This window comes from Lissotriton vulgaris, chromosome 12 (genome assembly GCF_964263255.1).
Source record: "Lissotriton vulgaris chromosome 12, aLisVul1.2, whole genome shotgun sequence".
Taxonomy (NCBI): domain Eukaryota; kingdom Metazoa; phylum Chordata; class Amphibia; order Caudata; family Salamandridae; genus Lissotriton; species Lissotriton vulgaris.
The window spans coordinates 95,048,649-95,072,481 of NC_141700.1; the positions used below are offsets into that span (position 1 = coordinate 95,048,649).

The 23,833-nt window shown below is 43.6% G+C and overlaps 1 protein-coding gene across 2 annotated transcripts in view; it reads left to right on the forward strand.

Annotated features, from left to right (window-relative positions):
* SELENBP1 (selenium binding protein 1) overlaps positions 1–21,904 on the forward strand; it is a 143,082-nt gene extending 121,178 nt beyond the window's left edge. For both annotated transcript variants that reach the window (XM_086947339.1, XM_086947340.1), the window contains exons 10-12: positions 12,418–12,510; positions 15,527–15,645; positions 20,838–21,904. In XM_086947339.1, coding sequence (XP_086803465.1) covers positions 12,418–12,510; positions 15,527–15,645; positions 20,838–21,000 — 375 coding nt within the window. In that variant the 3' untranslated portion in view covers positions 21,001–21,904. The remainder of the gene's footprint in view (positions 1–12,417; positions 12,511–15,526; positions 15,646–20,837) is intronic.
* Positions 21,905–23,833: the final 1,929 nt, after the last annotated feature.

Sequence of the window (23,833 nt, forward strand, 5' to 3'; positions counted from 1 at the left end):
GTTTTTGGTGTCACCACAGCTCCAAGGGTTTTCATGAAGTGCCTAGCGGTGGTAACCTCCCACCTGAGAAGGTGGGGTATCTACTTTTACCCCCACCTCAACGACTAGCAGATCAAGAGCGCAAGCTAGTAACAGTGCTTAGCAGACACTCAGCTAGCAACAGTGCCCAGCGGACACCCTTTTGCACAGCCTCAAATTGAAAACAAATGCCACCAGATCTCACCTGGAGCCCATCAGATCTAGCCCTTTCTAGGTGCAGTGCTAATCTCAGTCACAGGCAAAGTCTACTCCAGCCCACACAGGATGCTAACTGTCCCCCAGCATTTACTTTTTTTTTTTTAAGTGAAATAGTCAAATCTGAATAAGAACCTTTATGTGATTCCTGGGCATGATATCTTCCTGTATCACCATATTGCCCTATGCCCGGCTTCACATTTGATCATAGCAGTGCCTCTTGACCCAAAGGTCACGAGCGGAGGGTCGGTGGGACGATCTAGTTTTGGTTAGCACCAACGCCCATCACTCTGCAGTCTGCGGCAGGGCTGACTCTTCCTAGTTCCCATTCCGTAGGTTATCACCATGGATGCGTCTCAAGCAGACTGTGATGAACATTTGGAGCACAGGATCATTCAAGCTGTGTGGGCTACTCATCAGAAGAGGCACCACATTAACTACCTTGATTCCTTTTCATACCCCTTGCCCTCAAAGCCTTTCTTCCCTTCAATCAGGTTAAGATAGTTCTAATCAGAACAAAAACAAAATGAAAGCCATGCACTACCTGCAGAAACCGGGGGCACACACTTGCTTCCTCTCTCTTTACTAGCACAAAATACATGGCAGTGAGAACTCCAACAACGCAGTCACCTCACGGCGTAGTACCTGCTGGAGATGGGCAAAAACCTGTCCGAACTGCTCAGCAGGACGAATTAACCAGTCCACAAGTGGAAATTCCACCGACCGGTCCTGTTCCAGAATTTCCAATGATGTTGCCATAACATATATCAACATATTAGTCAATTGCAGTCCCTCACACTAAAAGATTGGGTAGTTCTTAGAGGACTATACACAAAACTCTATCTCAGTCGTTTCCTTTTCTATCTCAATCAAACCATAGAGCTCTTGTTTTTTCCCCTCACACAGACTACATGGCAGAAAGAGCCCTTCACACCCTATATGTCAAACCGGCTCTTGTACTACGTTGACAGGACAGAGTCTTATCGCAAAACTAACCTATTGTTCATAACCTTCGCAAAACCACACAAGGGCCAACCTATCTCCCAAGTGAGGCTTTGCCAGGTGGATAGTCAAATTGGGACTCTGTCATAATGTGTTCGGTCCTTGATGATGATGTTTTTTATACTACCGATCTCCTTAAACACTGTGAAGCGCTCTGATATCTGCAAGGGTCACATTCACGCTATATAAAACTTTAGAACTAAATAAATGCATCCAGATCTGCTATCTAAAAGTTAAAAGAGCTCTCTCTGTCACCCCCATAGTGCACTCTACATGCAAGAAAGCAGTAACCGTGGACTTTCTGAGAAACTTTCCATTAGCTGAGAGGTAATTTGTAATGCAGCTACTTGTTCACTCCACATACGTTTACAAAGCTTTTCAATGTGGACATTCGCGCAAAGAAATAGGCAAAGTGTGGCCAAACTGTACTTTGGACTCTATTCCAGACATCTGCATCATCCACATGCTAGCCACAGCTTGAAGGAGAGCGCTGTTTACAGCAGGGGTCTCCAACGTTTTTTGTGGTAGGAGCTACTTAAGCTTAAGGATATCTTCCCGAGCTGCTAATATTATTAGCGTTGTAATATTGACCTTATCAGACAAGATTACATTAGAGGCCACACCATTTGAAACTATCAGCAGTCATCACCTCAGTGCATCAGGTAGGATTACCTTATTATACAAAGTGCTTCACAATTTACAATGCCTCTACATGTGTCATATATAACGGCCAGAGCGCACCTGGTACCATGGGCATAATACATTTCTACAACTTGCATGATCTATCACTCAAATATTAGCTTTAAATTTATCACAAAGTGAGTCTGTAAAGTGTGTGTGCACCCAGAAGGGTATATTGGTGCTGAAATAACAATTGTCATCCAACCCAATGGTTAAATTGGACACATTTTCATCTCGAGATATATAATATTTACGCAACCAAGTAAAACCTTTGAATGTAGTAAGCTAGGTTGCATGCTGGGGAGCTATCAGTCTCTCATGAGTTACTTGTTGGAGAAGCATCTACTGCAACACATACTAATGGAAAACGTTACCCAGTAAACATCTGTTCGTAGCATGGTGTGCAGTAGATTCACATGCACCCACCCTCCTCCCCTGGAGCGTGCTGCTCCGATTTCAGATATCCTCCTATTTTTATCCATTTAACTTAGTTTCCAATACACATTTTCAACATGTTTTCTTTACTCCCCACACCATACTACGCTCACCCGCTGTGTGAACTACAATCTAACTTTGAGTCCGTGTCCATGCACATTGCCAACTAAGAGACGAGTCACAGGGTATCTTGTGACTTGAAAGCCTTTCTTTGAAGAAAAACTACTTGCAAGCACCTGGCCCCAATACTAGATAGCAGGAGTATGAAGAGCATGTGAATCTACAGCACTACATGCGAAGACCAGATGCTTATATGGTAAATTCAATTTTCCTTTCGGAGAAATCTGCAAAGTTTGAAAATGATGTGACCATTATGGTAAATCCATCATTATTTGATAAACATTACTGCCAGGGAATCACCTAAATGCACTTGCCCACACCATTGCCAATTTTGTTTAATGAACAATTTATTCAAGATACTTAAACACTACCTAAACATTCTATTCTAACTCCAATCAATGCCCATTGTTAGCTTTATTTTGAAAAAAACATGTTTTTCAAGCGAACTATCCAAAATCAAATGTGCAATATGAAATATACATTATGGGTTCCATGTGTAATATGGTCCAATATTGTAATGTTGGGGTTCTGGTGAAATTTACCAAAGATTTGGTCTTCAACTTTGTGGCTTATGAGGTCACCAGAACCTCTTGATGGAAATACTGGACCATACTGCAGTTACCTGTTATGTACCATATATATCTTGAAATTCCAAAATAGATAAAAGGCTGCCTGCATCAAACATCAAGGAAATTATTCACAATGGTTAATTTGGCTATATACTTAAGTTTACAATCAAATTTACCTCCTTTACACCCGGTAAGAAATCACAACGGGATTCCTGGCAGGCCGAAGTCCATTTACGTATGCAGTAATCGCTGCCATGAGCGCAGAGAAACCCTCCCCCCCCCCCTTACACTCCCATATTTTGTGAGGTGTAGGGGCAGGGGGTTCTCAACAGGAATGGCGTAGCATGGGCAGGGCCACAGGGTCAGTTGACCCGGGAACAAAATTCTGTAGGGGCGCAATACTGCGGTGGAAGGGACTAGGGAAGTGCTAACGATCCACGGATATGGGGGTGCTATACTTGCCTTACCTACCACCCATGCTATGCCGCTGCTTTACGACAAAATATTTTTTTACATGTCATTTGCACTAGTAATGTTATTTTTAGGGAGCACAAATAGCAGAACTTACTAAGTGCTATGAATTTACTAAAGACTAGTTAGCAGTCGTATATGCTGTTAAACTTGCATATTATTATTTTAAAACCGTGTAAAGGCGTCATGGAAGGAGTGGGCGTTTATAGACGTGTCCAGCCATAAAAGTTTGAATGCCCACAAACCTGTTTACCTGTGGCTGCTCACGGAGTCTTCACCAATGCTTTCCAACCCTGAAAATGGTTGGAGATGAGCTCTAGTAAGAAAACAAGTTACTTACCTGTAACTGTGGTTCCCCAGTATTGGTAACTTTCATAGATTCCCATGCTTTTGTATCATTCCCCATCGTCGGAATGGGAGTCTCGGTAACCAAAAATAACATAGCAGTAGGTACAAAAGAGAAAGAAAAGGCCTAGGTCTCATTCCCTTTTGTAGCATATTTGCCTCCTTTTTGTAAAAGAGACCAAACTAATCATCAGCCAATCCGAAGAGCTTCACCCCTTAGAACCCTCCTGAAGGAACCTCAGAGCCTCAGATTTTCGCAGCCGTTGTGTAACAGTAACCATATCTGCTGGAGGCTGAGGTTTCCCTGGGGAGGAGGGTGGGCGCATGGGAATCTATGAAAGTTACCAATACTAGGGACCCACAGTTACAGGTAAGTAACTTGTTTTCTTGCCCCAGTATTGGAACTTTCATAGATTCTCATGCTTTTGTATCCGAGTAGCAAGCAGTAAGCAATACAGCACATTTTGTGGCATAAACATACATTGCAAAAGCCATCTGTAATCCAAAGATACAAAATGTGCAGAAAAGGAAGGAGGGATAGAAAGGAAAGCTCACCAATCAATGGAAGAGGTTCCTCAGGACTGCCTGCCCCACCGCCGTGTCATCCTGCGTCAAGGATTCCAAGCAGTAATGCTTCGTAAAGGTGTGCACGCTGCTCCATGTTGCAGCCCTGCAAATGTCTCTGATGTGTACTCCCGCGAAGAGAGCTGATGAAGAAGCCACAGATCTTGTGGAATGTGCTCTTACTCTGCTGGTCAGCGGCTTACCCGCTGTTGAGTGGCAAAAGAGAATGGCACTGGAGATCCATCTCTCAATACTTTGTTTTGAAAGAGGGAGGCCCTTACGAGGACCACCAAAAGCAATGAAAAGTTGCGAGGATTTACGAAATTCCTTGGTGCGATCCAAATAAAATTTCAAGCACCTTTGCACGTCCAGAGAATGCAGTGACCTTTCTGCTGGTGTGGAAGGATGAGGAAAGAAAGATTTAAGAATTACTGGCTCATTCAGGTGAAAATCTGAAGGTACCTTGGGTATGAACCTTTGATTAGTTTGTAGGATTACAGTATTCCTCTTGAATTGGAGAAACGGCTCCTGAATCGTGAGAGCCTGTAGCTCCCCAATGCGTCTTGCAGAAGTGAGGGCAAGAAGGAGAGCCAATTTCCATGAAAGGAATTTCATATCCGTCCGATGTATAGGTTCAAAAGGGTTCTTCATGAATTGCGTGAGAACCAAGTTCAATTGCCAAGTAGGAGGCCGAGGCCTCACAGGGGGATACACTCGAAACAATCCCTTGAGAAATTGTTTAATTATTCTTGAAGACCAGAGAGAAGGTCCAGATGCTGAACGCCTGTATCTAGAAATTGCAGTTAAATGAACCTTTATGGATGAATGCGCCAGTCCTGTTTTAGCTAAGGACAAAAGATAAGGCAGAAGTTGATGAGGTCGAGAAGAGAAAGGATCAACTCCTTCTTTCCTGCACCAAATGCAAAATCTTTTCCATTTCAAACGGTAAGTTTTATTTGTAGAAGGAGCTCTAGCCTGGGAGAGAACCTGTCTTATTTCATTTGAGATGGGAAAGTTCATGAATTCTCGCTACTCAGGAGCCATGCTGTTGGGTGCAATGAAGCTGGATCCGGATGCCAAATCTGCCCCTCTGACATCGTGAGAAGGTCCAGAATGGCTCGCAAGGGAAGAGGAGGGACCAGCGACAACAGATGGAGTTCCGTGAACCAGAACTGCCTCGGCCAAGCCGGAACTATCGAGATCATCTTGCATGGCTCCACCTTGATCTTCCTGATAAGTCTCGGTATTATTGGAATGGGGGAAAGGCGTAAACAATTGTCCCTGACCAGGCTATCGAAAGCGCATTCCCCAATGATTCTCGATGGTGAAGCCTGCTTGCATAAGACCGGCATTTCTTGTTGGTCGGAGTGGCAAATATATCTATTGAGGGCTTGCCCCACTGTTGGAAAACCTTGTACAGAACCATTTGGTTGAGTTCCAACTCGTGACTGACTGAGGATAGTCTGCTTAGTTTGTCGGCATGCTCGTTTGGGATCCCTGGCAGATGTTCCGCTTGCAGCGAAATCTCGTGAAGGATAGCCCATTCCCAGATTTCCTGAGCTTCCTGAGACAACAGGAGAGACCTGGTTCCTCCTTTGTTTATGTAATGCATGGCCGTGGTGTTGTCCGTCCGGATGAGAACCTTTGAACCTCTCAGACGAGGTAGAAATGCTTGAAGAGCCAGCTTAATCGCCCTGAGTTCTAGGAGATTGATGTGAAGAAGATGGTGCTGAGGAGACCAATGCCCACTGACATGAAGGTCCTGCAGTACTGCCCTCCAGCCATCCAATGACTCATCCGTCGTCACAACCTAAGGAGACGGATCGCTTACGAAGGATAGACCTTGGGATAAGTTTTCTTGCTTCGTCCACCACAAGGCAGGTTTTTTTATTGCTGAGGTGATGGTCACCTTGTCGTCGAACGAACCGTGAATCTGCTGCCACTGAATGTCGAGCTGCTCCTGAAGAGGACGCATCCTCAATCTGCAGTAAGGAATCAGAGGAATGCAGGAGGAGATCACTCCCAGAAGGGATTTGTAACGGCGTACTGAAAGATACCTTCTTTTTCTTAAGGCCAGAGCCATAGTTCAGTTTTTCCTGTCTTTCTATGGTTGGGAAAGCTTTGCTGAGACTTGAGTCCAAGATGGCCCCCAGGAAACTTGCAGTCCTGGAAGGAACCAGAGATGACTTCTCCTTGTTGAGAGTAAGGCCCAGATTCTGGAAAAGGTTTGTACATGCATTGACTGCCTCCCTCGCATCCTCCCTTGACTGAGCCTTCAGCAACCAATCGTCGAGGTAAGGGAAGACTTTGAAAGTGATTCCTCCGAAGAAACGCCGCCACCGGTGCTAGCACCTTGGTGAAGATTCTTGGAGCCGAGTGAAGACCAAAGGGTAAAACCCTGAATTGAAAATTGCTTTGAGCTACTGTAAACCGTAGAAACCTTCTGTGTGCAGGGTGAATAGGTATGTGAAAATACGCATCTTCGAGATCGAGCGTGGACATGAAATCCCCTGGATTGATGAGACGTAGTATGTCTTGAAGGGAGACCATCCGGAAGGATAGGGAAATGAGATAGGTGTTGAGCTTCTCTGAGATCTAAAATGGGGTGCCATTTCTCTAGCGTCTTCCTCACCAGAAAGAACCTGGAATAGAATCCTTCCCCCTCTTTGAGAGGAGGGGACCGGCTCTATAGCACCTTTCGGGAGCATCTGATGAACCTCGAGCCGCAGGAGACGCAGATGTTTTGATGGGATGGCGGCCGGGGGCTTGGATGGTGGGATTTGTGTGAATTCCAAAGTATGGCCCTTTCGAATGATGTTTAGCACCCAACGGTCTGATGTTATCTTGGACCAATTCTGAAGGTATTGAGATACTCTGCCTCCTAACGATGATCTTGTGGAGGTGGGCACAGCAGGAAGAGCCAGGATGCCGCTATTGCCTCTTGGACGCATCCCATCCTTGGCGATTTTGTTTTCCTCTATTATTCGATCGATAGAAATTCCAGGACTGGCTTATCCTTTGTTGATAAGGCTGGCAGTATTGTTGTGAGCCTGATCCGTACAATGGGTATCGTTGCTGCTGGTAAGAGCCTCTGTACGTGGTACTCTTACCCCTGGCACCTCTGAAAGGAGCTTTTCGGTACTGCAGTGGACCCAGAGACCTCGCCGTCTCGGTATCCTTCTTGATATCCTAGAGAGTGTCATCGAAATGTTTCCCGAACAACGCCTCTCCATCAAAAGGTAGATCCAGGATTTTATTCTGGATTTCAGGTCTGAACCATGTCGCCCTGAGCCATCCCTGGCGACGAAGAACTGCAGCACCAGCTAATGATCGAAAGGCAGTTGTGGCGATGTCCATGGCACAATCAGTTATCTCCATTGACGTTGCCTCCCCCCTCCTGTAAAATGTTCCTTGCATCGCCTTTTGACTCCTGAGGCAGTTGATCTAGATGGGGCGAAATGTCACACCATAGTTGGCAATCATAACTGCCCAATATTGCCAAGGCATTTGCTGCCCGGGCCGCACCAAAAGACTAGCCATAGAAGAAATCTCTTCCCAGCGTTGTCTACCCTCCTGCCTTTCTTATCTGGAGGAGTTGTTAAAGGAGCTGATGGGTTGCGTGACTTCCTCTTGTGAAATCACTGAGTCCGGTTTTGGGTGCCCTGTCAAAGACGCCGGACCATCCTCAGGTGCCTTGTATTTCTTTTCGAGGCGCGGTAGTACAGGGACCACTGTAGCTGGGTTCTTTATTGCTTTAAGGCCTTCCTCCCAAATATGCTGAACAATGGGGATAGATCTAGTAACCTTCTTATAAGGCTCTTTAAAGTCATATAAAAAACACTCGGTGGCAACAGAAGGCATTGGTAACTTGAATCTGCTAGAGGGCCTCTCCATCAACTTCTGAAACCCCCCCCGATATCCACCGGAGTGGGAGTCCACCGGATCCGTACATGGTGAAGCTGGGTCTGGGATGACATACTCGTCCCATTCTACGCCTTGATTAGGTCTGCCATTCAAGTTTTGATCCTCATCCGAGGAATCATCGTGAGTGTCCAGTGGTATTGAAGGTACCTGTGGAACCGGCGTTTGCGGCTGAGATATCACCTGGGCCGGCAACTCTGGAGAAACCAGTGCAGAGGTCGTAGGGACCGGCAGGGCTTGCGTAGTCGGAATAGCAGCAGGCTGTGAACATCTGGATTTGTAATCCTGCAGCATGTTAGGGAGATCCTGGAAGAGCAAAGATGGTACAGACACCATCTCTTGCCTCGTATACTCCTGTGGCAGAGCAGAATGTTGATACCCACATTCCTGCAGGTACTTTCCTTCGGAATCAGTCTCCTGACATTTTACTAGGAGCTGGGAAGGACTGTTTGCATATCCAATAGAAGTCCTGATCCTTCTCATCCGAGTCGTCATCATCCTCTTCTAACAGCAGAGCTGGAGGCAAGGGGGTAACTCTCCTCGGGGACGTCATGTCGGGTGTAATCCGTCTCATGGAAATGGTGATTTTTTCCCGTCGACGATCCTGTTGACGATGGAGTTGTTCCTGGTAATGCCGTTGTCGACAGAGTAGACCTCGTCGACGAGCGAACTATAGAAGATTGGCTGGGCGTCGTCGACTCCATCGACGACGAGACCGTCGACACTCCTGCTGCCGTCGTCGTCGTCAAAGCACTTGACGACGATACTGTGGTCGACTAAATCTTTGTTGTCGCTGCCGTCCTCTACGTCGCTGTCACTATGGTCGACAACACCACTTTACTTGGGCTTCAACGCCTTCGTCGACGAAGCCTTCAGCTGCGTCGTCCACGACTTGGAATTCTTGTCAGACTTCTCAGAAGACTGAGAAGATGGTTTCTTGAAGGCTGGAGCAGACTTCGTCGCAGAAGAAGGTGTAGATGGTCCCTCCCTCTCCTTTTCACCGTGGTGAGGAGATTCGACCGGACCTTGGCTCTGACTCTCTGGGGGTCTTTTCTGGGGCCTTAGATGTACGCTCCACAGAAGGTGAAGGGGAAACCCTACCCCTTTTGACTGACCTTCTTGAAGATGAGGCTGAGGAAGAGGCCTCACTGTCACTGGAGACTGTGTCCTTTCTGGACTTAAAATTCTGGAGCCAGGTAAGAAGCCTACCCTCATGGTCCCGGAGGGTCTTGGTAGAAAAGGTGTGGCAGATCTTGCAGTCCGCAGCCTTATGATCAGGATAGAGGCAATATATACAATTTTTATGCCTATCCTCAACAAACTATCTTTTCTTGCCACAGGTGGAGCATGGCTTGAAAAGGGCCTTCTTCTTCTCCTTATCAGACATCCTGGAAGGGACAGCCAACAATTCTGAAGAGAAATCCTGAAGAAAACACTTGAAAAGAGTTGAGATTGAGCAGAGCTCAAAGGAGTCTCCCTAAGCACAACGTGCAGTAGAAAATCTGAGGCTCTAAGGTTCCTTCAGGAGGGTTCTAAGGGGTGAGGCTCTTCTGATTGGCTGATGATTAGTTTGGTCTCTTTTAGAAAAAGAGGCGGATTTGCTACAGAAGGGAATGAGGCCTAGGCCTTTTATTTCTTTTGTACCTACTGCTATGTTATTTTTGGTTACCGCGACTCCCATTCCGACGACTGGGAATGATACAAAAGTATGGGAATCTATGAAAGTCCCAATACTGGGGCAAATGGAGTAAATGTCTTTCCACGGTAAAAAGGGGAATGGATCACTACCGAAAATTGTGTGGTTGTATACAAAAGGTTTTTTTTTCTCTGCGAAAAATAACTCCCATGTGGGGAACACAGAGGGAAAGATGGCTTTTGCAAAAAGGTGGGGGAAATTCAGTGAGCAATTGTAGCCTGCATACAATTGCACATTTGGTTAAGTGCCTAAGGCTAGCTTGGGCTTAACGAAAACATTTTATAGATTGCACCTGGAACGCTCTGACTGGGCAGCCTTCCTGGTGTACCCTGGCAAAGTTTTGAAAAAAAAAAAGCAAAACCTCCATGTGTAGTTTTTTTTTTTTTTTTTTTTTTAATTTTGTTAAATCAGTCACTGAGCGTTTTACCACCAAATTCCGTTCACCTTGTTGTTGTGGCTTTTATTCTTACACGGGTACTGAAGACGTGGAATCGACTTTCTATCCACAGTTTTTCCCTCTCACCACGAATCTCCTTGGCAAAGAGACTGAAAACATTCCTAGTCACCTAGTAATATTTTTGCTTTAGACCCAGTCGTCGCCCTCGTCCATGTGACCTGAGATGCTGCCTCCCCATGATAAAGTTAAAATATTGTATCCAGCGCATGATTTTAGCCAATGTTACCTGTACTTAATTGTCAAAACCACCACTTTTGATAAGTTGCCACACGATGGCACTGTTTGTGTAATTTACAGATGAGCACATCAATAGTTAATTAATTCAGTACACTTCAAAAATAACAGTACCTGCCACCCAAGCCATTATTATAGCGTTGGGGGCCTGGAATAGTCTGGAGTGTCGCACTTGGAGGAGTGTGATGGTTAGCAGTTGTCCATGGCAGCATGCGGCTGTTTTGAATTGACTTGCCTACAACCTGATTGGCAGCCTGCCCTCCAGGTCCGCCTTAAATCTAGTCAATGTTGGCTCCTACAGATATACTAACACCACGGTAACCAGAGGCAAACTAAACCAAAGAGATTATTTCCAAACAGAGCAGTTGGGGATTTGGGGTGGACATTTAGCCAGGCGAGTACAAGGGCCGAACCTCTTTAGAAAAATAAATTCTGTCAAAGTTTAAAATCTTTACTCCAAATGTTGGACTGAAATGGGAAACACCCTTTACAACGCAACATTTACAACGCACTACCATTACAACGCAACATCCCTTACAACGCATGCCATTACAACGCAACCATTACCACGCATGACACTACAACGCATACAATTACAACTCATGTCATTACAACGCATACCATTACAACGCATAGTACCCTTACACTATCCAACACTTACCCAACTGTTGCACCCCCTGGAGTTAGAATAGTAATTTTTACCCCTACACTATCCAATACTTACCATACATGCAATTTAATGGTATGCGTTGTAATGGTATGCGTTGTAAAGGTAGTATGCGTTGAAATGGAATGCGTTGTAGAGGTAGTTTTCAGAAAATTTGTTTTAATGGCATGCGTTGTAAAGGATGTTGCGTTGTAAAAAATGCGTTGTAAAGGTATGTGTTGTAAAAGTATGCGTTTTAACGTCATACATCCGACTGAAATAATGTATAATATGGGGGAAGAAGGTAATTTAGGGAAGGATATAGGAGAATGCCCGAGGATTAGGACGACTTTTCTACCCGTTACTGAGGATAGTGGTGGCTACCACAAGTCACTCTCTAAATCCTGGTTTGAAAAAGGAAAAGGTTGGCCAAAAGAGTCTAAAGCCAGTTGGTGGTGTCAAACTGTCTTCTTTCAGCCATCCCTTAGATATGACTCTAGCCTTTTCCTTTGTTGCATATGAGAAATTAACAAAAAAAGAAATTGAGGGACAGATGGGATCAAATGGCAAACTAAACCAAAGAGATTATACCTAAACAATGCAATTGAACTGTAGAACAGAGATGGGGATTTAGCCTAGTGAGTACAGGGGTCTAACCTCCTTGGAAAAATTAATTCTGTCAAAGTTGAAGAACAAACGTTGAGCCATATTTTGCACTCGCCCAAATAAAACCTTAAGACAAGCCAGCCTTTAATGCACAACAGGCATTACTGTGGCAGCATATAACAGTACACCTACACTTATCTGTAACTGTATGTATATACGAAAAGGGGCTGGGACTAATACAGGACGTCGCAATATGCATCAATACCCCACCAGGCAACCAATGAACCTTTGTCTGGAAACGTGATTGTTGTTTGGGTAAAAGGTGTCTTGTTTTTATCTTTTTGACAAATGTCCTCAGCAAATCTATATTTAGAGTAATGTATTGTTGTTGTTTTGCATGTTATCTGACCATGGGGCTGTTTCTACTTTCCTGCAGGTGTTTCTGGGGGGTAGCATTGTGAAAGGGGGGCCTGTAACCGTCGTTAAAGACCAGGAGTTGAAGAGCCAGCCGGAGCCCCTTGTGATTAAAGTAAGTCTCTTTCCACTCGTGTCTTGTCCATGTAGCAAAACTGCCCGGCTCAGGGGTTAAAGGCCTTCTTATGTGATCCATGAAGAGTGCAGACAACTTCATAACAACAGCAACAGGTTAAGTGGAAGGCCTTAAAAGGACCATTGAGTGAATGGTGTCCCAATACGTTTACTACTGTACCAGACCGTCATCAAACAAATAGACACTCTGAAACCCATGCAGTTGCTGACAGTTTATGATGCGATACTGAGTTAAAGGAGAAGCTTTTCACTTTTCACTGGCTGAACCCATTAATGCCGAGCACCCACAGCAAAGCATTCTGCTGAGACAATGTATTTACTAGGAATTCCCTTCTATGGCCTCACTTCTCTCTATTTGATTTTGAAGTAATTCAACAAATCATGTGCCACATCTAGTCAATTAATTTCAATTTTCAATTTTTCAAAGTTCAAAATAATTCTCCAATTACTCAGTCTCTACCCTCTACCCACAGTCCAGAATCTCCAGAATTAAGCTGGGCAAACTTAAGGACTCTGAAAGACGCAGCATCTTTATGTGCTATTTTTCACCACAGACCAGAATTAGTTTTAGTAAATCAAGCATTGTGCACTGGATTTGCACAGCGCATTAACGGCCAGATTCATCAACGTAAAATCGGCTCGCAAAGGGCCAGATTCTGAGAATCTGGCCCTTTGCGAGCGCAATTTTTGCATTTGGGATTCATCATCCCAAATGCAAAAATCGCTATTATAGAATTCGCAATTTTGCGAGGAATTGCATTTAAGGAATCTCTATTTGAGATTCCTTAAATGCAATTCATGAAACATTTAAAAATTGCGAATACGCAATTTTGGGACGCTATTTACCGCGAAGTCAAACCTCGTGGTAAATAGCGGAAACTTAGAAAAATGCACTTAAGTGCATTTTTCTAAGTTGTATGTTACACACACACACATGTCCTTGGGACATGTGTGTGCATAACACCAGCGTCCAATATCATTTAAGGGGTGCAACAGGGTGTCCTTTGAACACCCCTGAACCCTTGAAATCGCAAACTCAAAATGTGAATCGCTAATAGCGATTCGCACATTGATATGTCTTCCCATTCATTCCTATGGGCCTTTAGGCCCGTAGGAATGAATGGGGAATTATTCCTTATTAGCTAATCGCAAATAAAGAAGCTGTAGGAGTTGCAAAATAAATTGAGATTTGTACATGAATCCCGTTTTGCGAGTCTGTAATAGCGATTCCTTAATAATCGCTATTACTGACTCGCAAAACGGGACTTTGATGAATCTAGGGGTAAGTTGCGTCAATCACAGTGAAAAAAACATTCCTTTGCCCGAAATAAAAACATAATTTTACTTTCATTTGTAATGTTACAGTTGCAGATATAAATATGGCAACCTCCTTGTCCTCTGTTCATACATTGACCAAGCAAAGGAATCTATATCCGTGCTAAACTAAAGGAGACCGTGGAGCAGGATAAGGAATCTGATTGCTACCACTCACACCTTCCTCTCTCCTCATTAGACCGTGATTCAGTTTCTAAAACGTGTAGTGCCAGTGCCTAAAGATTTATCAGAAGCCCAGAGCCAGCGCATTCGAAGAGTGCGGGTAATACTAAGGCTGCGTAGTCTTGATTCCACCTCGTGGCTCTTCAATGCACCACCAGACACTCCCTGCCCCTTTATCCCACTCTTGCACGTTCTTTTTCATCCCTATTCTCTCCCTTTGTCACTGTTTTTCCGTCTTCTACTCCTTATTTCCCTCTTTTGTATTTGTCTCTCTTGCACTGGATCAAAGAAAGTTTTGGTAAAATAACAGCCAGCCCCCAAAAGTAGAGCCCCACCTGCAAAGACCGGCTCAAATTAGTACCATCAGTAGAGGTGGAGAACTGCTTTGCAATTGATGTACAACATGTGAACCTTGAATAGACTCACCCCGAGAAAGAAGAGGGTTATCCTAGGATAACTTGAGGCGAGGTGGACCAGTGATAGCCTTCTTGCAGTTTAACATATGCAGTCCTGCTTTCTCCATGGAGAGCCGGGTTAGCAAAGTCTTGTATAGTGCACAGCTACCCCGAAGGGCTTCCCGGTGCGGAGACCAACACACCTGCAGGCCTTGGCCATTCCTGCCAGGATTAGAATAGATGGGTCATTAGAAGTTTCCCTAAAAGAGACTTCTGACTGGGCCCGTCTAAGATTGGCAGGGAGGGCATTCCACAATTTACTGGTCTGAAAGGCAAAGGCGTGAATACCACACATAGCTATTATTCTTAATTTCAAATGCTACACAATGCCAAGGAAGATGCATTTAAAGCATAGTACAATGTTGCCTTCTACGATGCCTTAGGTCGAAACCCATTACTTTTTCTTCCAGTAAATAATAAACTATTATGCTCCCAATAACCAGATGCATACACAACAGGTGACTCTAGAACAATCTCAAACTGCAACATTATTGGAACTCTCAAGTAAACTTTCTCTCCTTAATTAGCGGTCTGCGACGGATGTGGCTGGTTTTTGACTGGGCAGCCTTTGCGTCTATATTACACCATATACACAAGCATAATAGCCCACTCCGCAGGATGGATCTGCTGAAAAGCTGTTTCACGAATAAGGAAAATACAACTTTCAAATACTACTAGTGGAGTTTCAACAACAAACGCGAATGACATGCAAAAAGAGTTGAAAAATTGGGATTGAAGGGACCCAAATAATTACAATCTATTTTGTACCAAAATCCCCTCCTCCATTTCACAATTTGCAGTGTTTGAACTGCACCACAATGCTGTTAGAGGTCGTTATCATAGCTCAGTGGGTTGGGCACCCACTGGGGAGATCTAGGTTTAACTTTTGGGAATCCGGTTTAAATTCAATAGGGACGACTGACGTTTTATGACCGCTCAGACAGGAGACTAGTAATCTGACAGTGGGTGACTTCTAGCGAGTTATCATTTTCTACAAGGCATGGGGTCATATACCGATACGCATGATTTCCTATGTTCTTTCAGGGGAAGAAAGTTCCCGGGGCACCGCAGATGATACAGCTCAGCTTGGATGGGAAAAGGATCTATGTGACCACCTCACTGTTCAGCGCCTGGGACAAGCAGTTTTATCCAGATCTGATCAAGTAAGTGGTTACCTTGTCTACTGTTCTTCTTCTGAAACTTGTGAAGTGAGGTCTAAAGCTTGTGTGTGGAGATATAACTCACAAAAGATGGGCAACCTTTTTCTCTATATAGTGGTGAAGATCTCCTGGAAGCTATTGTCATCACATTTTTTGGCGAGCGCATGGCCTTTCCATAAATTAGTTAGAAATCAAAAGCATGGTGTTTTATCCACCCAAATCATTTAATAGACAAACCTTGATACACAGTATTTTGCCTACTATTCATACTAACCTAGTTAACTGTAGTGCTCTAAATCCAGGACTTCCCCAGTCATGGTATGGTCTTGATGCTTTCAAAGAGTGCAAAACTGCATCCAGCAGAGCCAGGACATGGGAGAAGAGACAGTGGGTCCTTTGCCCGCAAAACGCTATACAAGATGCCGGTTGCTGACTATATCCATTTCAGTATGGCTTGGCTTTCTTTTAAATGCATCAACCACTGAGTTGTACCGCCACAAAACTATTTCCTCCTATTCAGACTCCAACGCTGTCTTACTAGTCACCACCATTTTTGGAGTAAAGGAACGCTTTTCTGCCTTACATCCTACGGTAGTCTAAAATTTCTGAGTAAAAGTCCCTTTTGAAGTTCACTTCCATGGAATGTTAAGCTCTCACCCCAAACAGCTATCTTCAAACAAATGCTGAAGAATATCTTGTTTGGTTAAGCAGGACTTATCAGATCAAGACTAAAAGGCTCCGATGGGTGTGTGAGCTGTAGAAGTACAGTCTCTTGTTTTGAAATAGTGGAAGAGGATATAGAATTTAGGTGGTAGCAGATGGTGAAGAAAGAGGATGGAGTGAGATTGGTGTATGTGTGGTGTACTGTAGATGTCTTCGTAGGGGTTAGGCGGTGTGGGGGTACATGGCAATATTGGGGTACTTGGTAACAGTAAAAAGACTAGCTTCTGGTTCCACCTGGAACAATATTGACGTTTGGTAGAGAAAAACAGGAAGAAACGTGCACTGGGTGCGATTGGTGAAGGCTGTAAGGTGTAGGTGGTGCTGTATGGCATTAGTGTTGATGTACTATTTAATTCATGATGTTGAGTGATGCAAGCTATAGGCAGGGGTAATGTTGATAAGTGACCTAAAAAGGATTTACTCCTATCTCGGTGACAGAAAAAGCATGTTGAAAATGCCACCATGCACATCTGCTCCTCAGGACCCTGACCGCAGCATCTGCAAACCTAGGTCATTCCTCCATTCTTGTTCAACCTCTTCTTCAAACTTTTACCGGACCTGTTTAGATCCTTCAACTTTACATTTTCGGACTCCGCAGATGACATGCAGCAGATTAACCTAAAATGAGAACACATAGACTTGACAAGTGACTCTGTGCCATAGATTAATGAATGATGATCAACTAGCTGCAACTCAGCACCTTGAAAATTATATCAAGACCTTGTGGACAAAGGAACAGACGCTAACCTACAGCAATATGTCCAAAGGAAGGAAAAGTTACTAACCTGTAATCCTGGTTCTCTTACAGGGGTATCCTCATCAAAGTCATAAGCATACACAACTCTCCCTCCTCCCTGGACAAGAAATACTACAGTCCTCATTACATTTTAACCCAAGTCCCTTTATTGTCCTGTAAATATTACCTGACTTAACTGACCTAACTGTTACCTATGGGGCATGATGGGATACCGAGGGTACTGAGAGGTTCTTAAAGGCACAGTACCAGTTGCATTAGCTGAATGCATTGTTTGCAGCTCATTGGCAAATTCTGTCCTTCATTTATTTTTTCTTTGAAAGAAAGTTTGTGAAAGATTTGCTATGTTCACCTATATTTTATGCTGACTTATATGAAAGTAAAGGCTTTCTTTTTTTAAAAACAAAATTTGGACAGCTTAGCTTGTTAATAGGCTGCAATTGTTGTGAGTGTAAATATATTTTTGGTTTGATGTATGTATGCATAAATGTATTGTGTAAGAGCACAGGCTTGTGGGCAGGACTATTCAGTGCTTCTGCCTATTGATAAGGATCCTCTGGAAGAGAACTGGTAGTTACGCAAGCAACATTAGGAAAAGAAATCATGTAATGGCTATGGACTCAAACCCACTCTGAGTCCACCTATCGATAAAATTATTAGGGGCACTTTCTACACAATTCTATGTGTAAGATACATAATCTCTCTCCACGGTGTAATCAAAATGGCAGATCAAATTCAATATAAAAGTACAAGAAATCAAAAACACTGTTTAAAACTACCACCCCCCACCCCCAGACTATACATGCCATAGGTGCTTCAAGCAGTACACTCGCTGCCGCTAATCAGATACTCTGCCTTTAAAGAACTTTCCATTGCCACATCTAAGGGAAAGGCTGCAGTGTATTCTCAAGGGGAATTCCAACTATGTCCTAAAAGAGGACTAGCGTTGTGCCTCACTTGACTCATAGTAGCTTCATATAACAAAAATACCTCTTGTGCTACAGCATCCTCAGTACAGGTAGCAAAACTTGGGTACTCCTTGCCAGGCAAAATAAGAAATCTGCAAGACCATCTAAAACTCAGAAAGGAATAATAGACATGGCGAAGAACCAGAACTGTTTGGTCCCATGACATCAAAATCAAACACTCCTGGTCAGAACCCAACAACACTTGGCTTAAGCATGCCTGAAAGTATTGTGTACACCCCAATTAGAATCAATCAAGGCCCACTGTAATCCGCGCAGGCTGGATATCAGTGGTCCCCAAAGTCACAGGAATTAACACAATTCGAATCTAGCCATGATCTTTATAATCCTTGCATGCTGCAGGAGTTGGTTCGTACCTTAACGAACTGGAACTTCTACAGGACACACTTACTCTGTTTAAACTGTCAGAAAACCACCACTAATCCACTAAAACCGTACCACCTAATGCCAAAGACTACATGCACCAAGTTTATGAGGAGATCTTCCGCAAGGCCGTCAAGTAAGTCCATCTTGCACATCCTGCCTTCATCCCTCGCCTTATTCAAAATTGGAAATCGTAAAGTAATAGCTATTTTGGGGATGACTGTAATGTAGACCATCTAGATAGATCTTGCACCCCTTGCTGGCCTATCTTCCTCGAGAAATAGCCTTTACTCCGTGGCTCGAACCACGCTGTGCCTTCACAACGTGGTCCGAACCACAAACGCATCTTTACAAGTCGCTCCTTTGCCCCGCAAGTCGTTGCAACAACTTGCCCTAAGGTAAGCATTGTTGAATTGATGTTGGACTAAGTCCAACACTTCCCTACTGTTGCACCGACTGGAGTTGGAATAGTAAATTACACTATTCCAACTCTTAACGCTTTCTCTAAGGCAAGTCATTGTAACGACTTATATGGTAAAGGAACGGGTTGTAAAGATGCGTTTTTGGTTTGAACCACTACAGCTGTGATTCGTACCCCATTTCTCAGGAAGCCCTGTGACTGGCAGAAGCTGGGAAAAAGGGAGATCAGGATTTTCCTAAGACTTACTGAATGTCCGGTTTTGAGGTGCAATGGTTTAGTACATCTGTCGCAACTCAAAAAATATCCCTAGCCTAGGGTGCAAATCACTCATGTTGGAAAATCTTTATGATCTGAGAATTGTTCATCGGGCCCAAGACTTCCTTATCCTACAGACTGTCAGGTTTTAAAGTGCAATGGTTTAGTACATTGGTTGCATTGCAAAAATATTCTTAGGGAGCAAGTCAGTCACTGTGGAAAATCTCCACATAATTGTTCAATTTACAAGTAGTCTTCATTTCCAGCAACCGGTCTGTCAGGCCGATAACAATTTCTCAAAAGCCAGAGGAAAGTGGAGCACAAAAATGTCAAAGGTAGTACTCTGGTTTTCCTAAAGTGTTGCAATTGCACACCTTGTAACCTCTATCACAAGCGTTGTTTTTTTTCCATTAATGTATTTTTTGTTTAAAGTGAACTACTGTGCGTAAGTAGTCATGTTGCATCCTGTGAAGAGCTCTCTGTAGTGACTATGTAGTCTTTCATATTCATTTATTGGTGCACAGTTCATGTGTAATGCTGACTATATACTCCCCAGACCATAATTTAGTAGCTCTTTGGCACCAGGCAGGAGAGGGAAGAGGCAGGACTGTTAATGGGCAGGAATAGATCTAAAGAGAAACTACTTCTCCTCTATTTCCTTTCCAGTTGTTACTACAACGGGCTGGAACACCTTGAATAGACAAAACTGTCAATTACCCGGGATGGGACTGTTCTGGTGCTCTGGCCACGTCCTCAACACCCTTGATTACACACAGCTCAGCCCTTTCCCTAAACATCTGAAAGTCAGTGAGTGATGCAAATTTCTGTGTGGGATAATCCTTTGCCAAAAAAAGTAGATCCACAAAGAAGTGCGCATTCAACGCTTTCAAGAGAAATGTAGCCCTCATGACTAGTCTGGGGGAAACCGCCTATACAACGCAGTCATCACATCGCACTACATTTACAATGCAGTCATTACATCGCAACATCCTTTACAACGCATGTCACTACAATGCAACCATTACATTGCATGTCACTACAACGCAGGCATTACATCGCATGTCATTACAACGCATACCATTACAATGCATAGTACCCCTACACTATCCAACATTTACCCTACTGTTGCACTCCCTGGAGTTAGAATAGTAATTTTTACCCCTACACTATCCAACACTTACCTTAAATGCAATGTAATGGTATGCGTTGTAAAGTTAGAATGTGATGTAATGGAATGCGTTGTAAATGTCGTTTAAAAAAATTGTAATGGCATGCGATGATTGTAAATGAATGCGTAGTAAGGGATGTTGCGGTGTAAAAACTGTTGTAAAGTCATGCGTTGTAAATGTATGCGTTGTAACATCATACATTTCTAGTCTGGACATATTGTTCCAGAGGGTGATGCCATGCAGTAGTTCACTAAATGTAATAGTTTTGCGGATTAGATAGGTAGTTGAGTGCGCATATCCTCTTGCTTCTTCTGCTAGTGTTTAAGAAATACCAACCTTGACGTATATGCGATGGAAAGATGTTGCTTATATTGTCAGTCTATGATGACGAGGCCTCAATGTGGTCCTATTGTACTGACCACTATTGGAGTTAATATTCGCTAAGTTTGGAGTATGGTGTAAGTCCACGAACCATTGTCCTGCAGTAATTTCTTCTCCTGCCTGTTCTCTATTTTTCTTTCCAGGGAGGGATCGGTAATGCTTCAGATTGATGTGGACACCGAGAAGGGCGGCCTGAAACTCAACACTGATTTTCTTGTGAATTTTGGGAAGGAGCCAGATGGCCCCGTCCTGGCTCATGAGATTCGGTATCCTGGAGGGGATTGCACTTCAGATATCTGGGTCTAGTTGGCTACATCTAGTGGAGGAAGATACTGTACCTGGTGGCAAGGGCGATCGCCTAGAATCCATGATCTATCCTACTTGGAGAGACTGATACGCTTGTGCACGAAGACATAGTCCGCATCCACCTTCGTTGGTGGTTCTAGATTATCACCTAAAGTGATTAGCTGAAACAATCTCGCTTGCAGTCCAGCCTATCCCTAAGATATGCTTGCTCTGGCGCTGATTACATTGAGACAAGATCCTTTGATTCAGAAAATGCTGCAACTTTATAAAGGCAGCTCTGGCATGATTCCCACACACCTTAGGAATCCTCAGTGACTCTGTTTTAAGTGCCAGGCATATTAATCCTGGAAACTGGTGTGGATGTAAGCCAAGTTTCATCTAGCCAGGTTTCTATTCTTAGATTCAATCTGCTAGTGATGGGCTGCCTTCTGTTCTATAGTGCAGATTGATTTTTAAGAGGACGCAGCACCCGGACATCATTCATTTTGCTTTAACAAACCTGTCTCCTGCTCTTGACTTCCCTCGATGTAAATATTTTTCAGTAATCAACCCCTCCTTCATGGAACCTAAGGTTCAAACCCTGTCTAATTTGATCATCTTTGACAACCCTAGTTTTAGGGGGACATCTTCTTGTGCCAGCTGTTTCTTAATTCGGATCCTTCATTCCTAGGGTTTAAAGTGACTGTGGTGCTGCTTGTTCAGATCATCTTGTCAAATGGAGGCTTCCTTCTGTCTCCCTCTTTCGCCCGCCAATGTGATGGTTACAGAAGTCATGAATTTGAGGGATTCATTAAAATCACCTATTTTGTATTAGCATTTTCTAATCTTTTTATAGCCCTTAATACACTGATGAAGGAAAAATAATACCACCGATGTTTATAAAATAAAAACATTTATGAATGTTGCCATGGTAGTTATTTCCTGCCTCATTTTAGGTTGGGAGCAAATTGTTGGCTCTTAAATAAATGAATAGTTTGCGTTGTCCAAACCTATAGCTTGCGTTGGCTTTGACGGCACCTGCATGGATTAATGGCAACTCTATAAGTTGCATCGATTGTTGGGTTCCACACGGTATTTTGTTCCAAGATGTAAAGTGGATACACACGTTTTGCTTTGTATTATTTTATAAATATGTTTCTAAAGTGTGACTGGGTCGGGGATGGAGTTGATAGTTACCAGGATGTCAACGTTTTGATTGAATGTAAAGAAAAACGAAAACTGTGAGTTTTCACTGATAGCTGCTGCAGTACATCTTCTGACTGCACGACCAGTATTCCTCTGATGTCAAATCCTCTGTTAAAGGTTGGGAGCATAAAACAGAGGGCAGTCTCCTTTAAAAACGCTTACAACAAGGTACACATATTGGAGCAGGGGGACTGCTTTCCCGATGAGTGTAAATGGACCGGGCAGTTGAAGAAAATTGCCCAGTAATTGGATGGTCTGTTTTTTTCCGGATACTATTAGTTTTTGTTTTTCCTGGTTTTAAAAGTTTAAAAAGGCCTAACCCGAAGCATTGCTCTACAACAAATAAAATAGACTTATTGTTGATTGAGGGTTTGCCACTGAATTGCAAGCCAGGACAACAAGCCTATGTCAATGTCCTGTGAGAAATTGTTGAGAAAGGAATTTTTCAATGACATAGTGGTAACCCTCTATACGCAGACTCGTCTCCTTCTCACAATCATGTGACAACTTCCTAGCCTGCGATTGAACCCTTTCTTATTCTTTTCTCCCTTTCCTGCCCTCACCACCTCTTTGAAGCCCTCTGGAAGAACAGGACAGGAGGATCTGTCTACCCAACTCTTCCTGCTTTTGTGCGTTGTTGTGACCCCACCAGAAGGGAACAGGAGCAAAAGAACTGTTACAAGAAAGCACAGACTTGACATAGTGATGATTAAGACTTTGTTGTCAGAACATTACTCCTCGTCTTTTCTTGTTGTATTCCTTACTGTTTAATTGCACCAAAAGTGAGAACTCTGAAATAAAAATTGACAACCGGAATGAGTACCACCTCTTGAGCTTACTGAATCACTGTGTAGCCTCATTCTCACCTCGACACAGATTCCAAAATCACAGGCATATTTCACTAGCGCCTAACACCCCAAATGTTCCTATGTCCCTCCACTCCTGCACCTCGGGTTAACACCGCCCTCTGACTTAGTCCAGGGTCATAGCCATTATTGGCTCCACATGCTCTTACATTAACATTTCTTGTTCAGCTCCTGGGCAGCGTCTGATCAAGTAAGCTGCTTAAATAATAAACAATAATCCTACATGGGACACAGAATATGCCTACACCATGCAGGGTACTCTTTCCTATTCCGAGATTGCCTGAACATGTATACCGCCTTCGTTTTGAAATGATATTCTAAACTGGGCAGCCTCCTGCAGTTACACTTTCTCATTGTGGTCTTACCACAGGCACCATAATTGTGCACGGCCACAAGTAGTAAACCGCCTACTGAATCTCAGTAGTGTTTCTGGCTGAAATTTCCAAGCATGCATATGTAATCAGGAATTTTGTTGCTATTTTATTAAATGTCCATAAAAATCTACTTAGTGAAGAATAATTCCTATTATGAACTGCTAACATATCACTCCTTAAGTGTTGCAAGGTGCTGAGGGTCGTTGAGGAGATTAAGTGAGCAATGAAAAATAAAGAAATGCGTTACTTACCTGTAACTGCAGTTATCCAGTACTGGTGTCTTTCATAGATTCACATGCCTGAATCATTCCCCGTCGTCGAGATGGGAGTCCCGGTAAATAGAAAAGTAATGTCCTATAGACATATATATAGAAAAGTAGGCCTAAGGGCCTTGCCTTAGTAGCCTAT